The sequence below is a fragment of the Priapulus caudatus genome, unplaced genomic scaffold (assembly GCF_000485595.1).
Source record: "Priapulus caudatus unplaced genomic scaffold, Priapulus_caudatus-5.0.1 Scaffold76, whole genome shotgun sequence".
Classification (NCBI taxonomy): Eukaryota; Metazoa; Priapulida; class Priapulimorpha; order Priapulimorphida; family Priapulidae; genus Priapulus; species Priapulus caudatus.
The window spans coordinates 484,782-486,711 of record NW_014577137.1 but is presented as its reverse complement, the minus strand read 5'-3'; the positions used below and the strand labels follow the sequence as shown (position 1 = coordinate 486,711).

The 1,930-nt window shown below is 42.9% G+C and overlaps 1 protein-coding gene across 1 annotated transcript in view; it reads left to right on the top strand.

Moving 5' to 3' along the window:
• Positions 1 to 1,930, top strand: part of LOC106821520 (metabotropic glutamate receptor 3-like) — a 35,775-nt gene that overhangs the window by 24,111 nt on the left and 9,734 nt on the right. Inside the window, exons 4-6 of the mRNA XM_014826369.1 lie at positions 512 to 627; positions 800 to 913; positions 1,498 to 1,610. Of these exons, the coding sequence (XP_014681855.1) occupies positions 512 to 627; positions 800 to 913; positions 1,498 to 1,610 (343 nt within the window). The remainder of the gene's footprint in view (positions 1 to 511; positions 628 to 799; positions 914 to 1,497; positions 1,611 to 1,930) is intronic.

The window sequence follows — 1,930 nt, the reverse complement described above, 5'->3', positions numbered from 1 at the left end:
TCTCTCTCTCTCTCTCTTCTCGTCGTCTCTCTCTACTCTCTCTCTCTCTCTCTCTCTCTCTCTCTCTCTCTCTCTCTCTCTCTCTCTCTCTCTCTCTCTCTCTCTCTCTCTGTTCTCTCTCTCTCTTCTCTCTCTCTCTCTCTCTCTCTCTCTCTCGCTCTCTCTTTCTCTCTTTCTCTCTTTCGTTCATTCATTCTTCTTTGCGAGCAAATTTTGTCTCTGTTTCTCTCTCTTTCTCGCTCTCTTTTTGGAAGCTGGTTTTGAATGCCTGGATTTGGTCAGGCAAGAGATGACTGTTCCGCCAGGAAGTACTCCACACTCACCCTTGTACTTATTCCGAATACATGTAATACATGCATAAAATAATTTATAATACACGAGATAGTTTCGCTTGTTTCTTGTTTAAATAGAAAATAGTGATAATTTCTACGATAAGATTTGCTTTGCTTTTGTTTGTAAACTGTAAGAGAGAGGTGCAAATAAAGAGTATAATTCCTACTTTTTCATGTAGGAATGCTGGCGTTAGACACCTGCAGTAGTGAATCCTACGCATTGAAGGAGGCTATACGTCTCATCAGGCCGTACATCGTGGCAATAAACGGAAGCCCTGGTCGCCTCAATGCCCAGGTTAGTAGTAACATCCCAACTAACGTCCCCGTAACGTTCTTGAAGTGTTGTGGTTTGGTTACGTGAATAAAGTTTGTGAATAACGTGCTAATAACGTTCCTGGAACGTTGTAAACTAACTATGTAAAATCGCAAACCGTGCACACTTAATGATCTTTTTCCTCCGCCTAAAGAACTGCAGCAAACAGGGCCAGGAAGCTGCAAAGGTAGTGGCCGTGGTTGGATCAACCCACAGTGCTGTCACCATACAAGAAGCAACCCTCCTCGGTCTCTTCAACATACCGCAGGTAAAGGTTATCCACAGCATGTCAAGAACCGCTTGATGTTTCATTTGTCGGTTTGTTTTTATAATGCGTGTTTTATTCTTTTCATTCCACTTAACCCCATTTACTTTCTTTTCCACTCCCCGTAACATTCTCTTCATCTCACCTGCTATCTGGCCAGTCACTTCACCCTCTTCTCTAACCCACTCAATCTTTTCTTTATCATCATCCACTTTCTTATTTATCTCCCCACGTTTTCACTCACTCTTTCCACGCCCCCTCCCCCACTATCATCTCCACTCAACCCACCCTCTCATCCGCTCCTCTCACTCTCACCCTCTCCCAAGCCCATCACATCCCCGCTCTCGTTTACCGGCCCCGTTAACCTTCTTTCGTTAATATCCCAGGTTAGAGCTATCGGCTTCGTTCGTGCGGCCAATGGCTTTCCTTCATATCTGTCATCTGCAATTTATACACGTCTCTTTCATTTGTTAATTCCATCACTGGGGTTTCGTACTGTCGTGGCGTCGTTACGGTGTATTGTAGGTAAGCTACCTGTCATCAACGATGTATATAGTAGCTATATAGTTGTTTGCCGTGTGCTGTAGGTAAGCTACTTGTCTACTACACCGACGCTGAGTAACGTGGAACGGTTTCCTTACTTCACTCGCACCGTACCCTCGGACGTTTATCAGGCATATGCGATCATCAAGATTCTGAGGTTCGTACTATCACCGGTAGATGGAGCGGCGGTCACAATAAGTCAGCGCAATGGTGTCACGTCTAGTGTCACGGCTAACTATACGTGGCTAGCTATGGGACTATATGAAGCTGGCTAGCCTTATGGGAAACAGTAACAGCAAGCGCACATTCGTCTATTTTTAATATACTGTAATACACTAAGGAGAACCAGAGAAAGATTACATGCAATCATAGTCAAAGCTTTTGCCATACTTGAGAATGCCGTTAATAACGGTTCTTATATTTATATGTATATATATATATATATATATATATATATATATATATATATATATATAT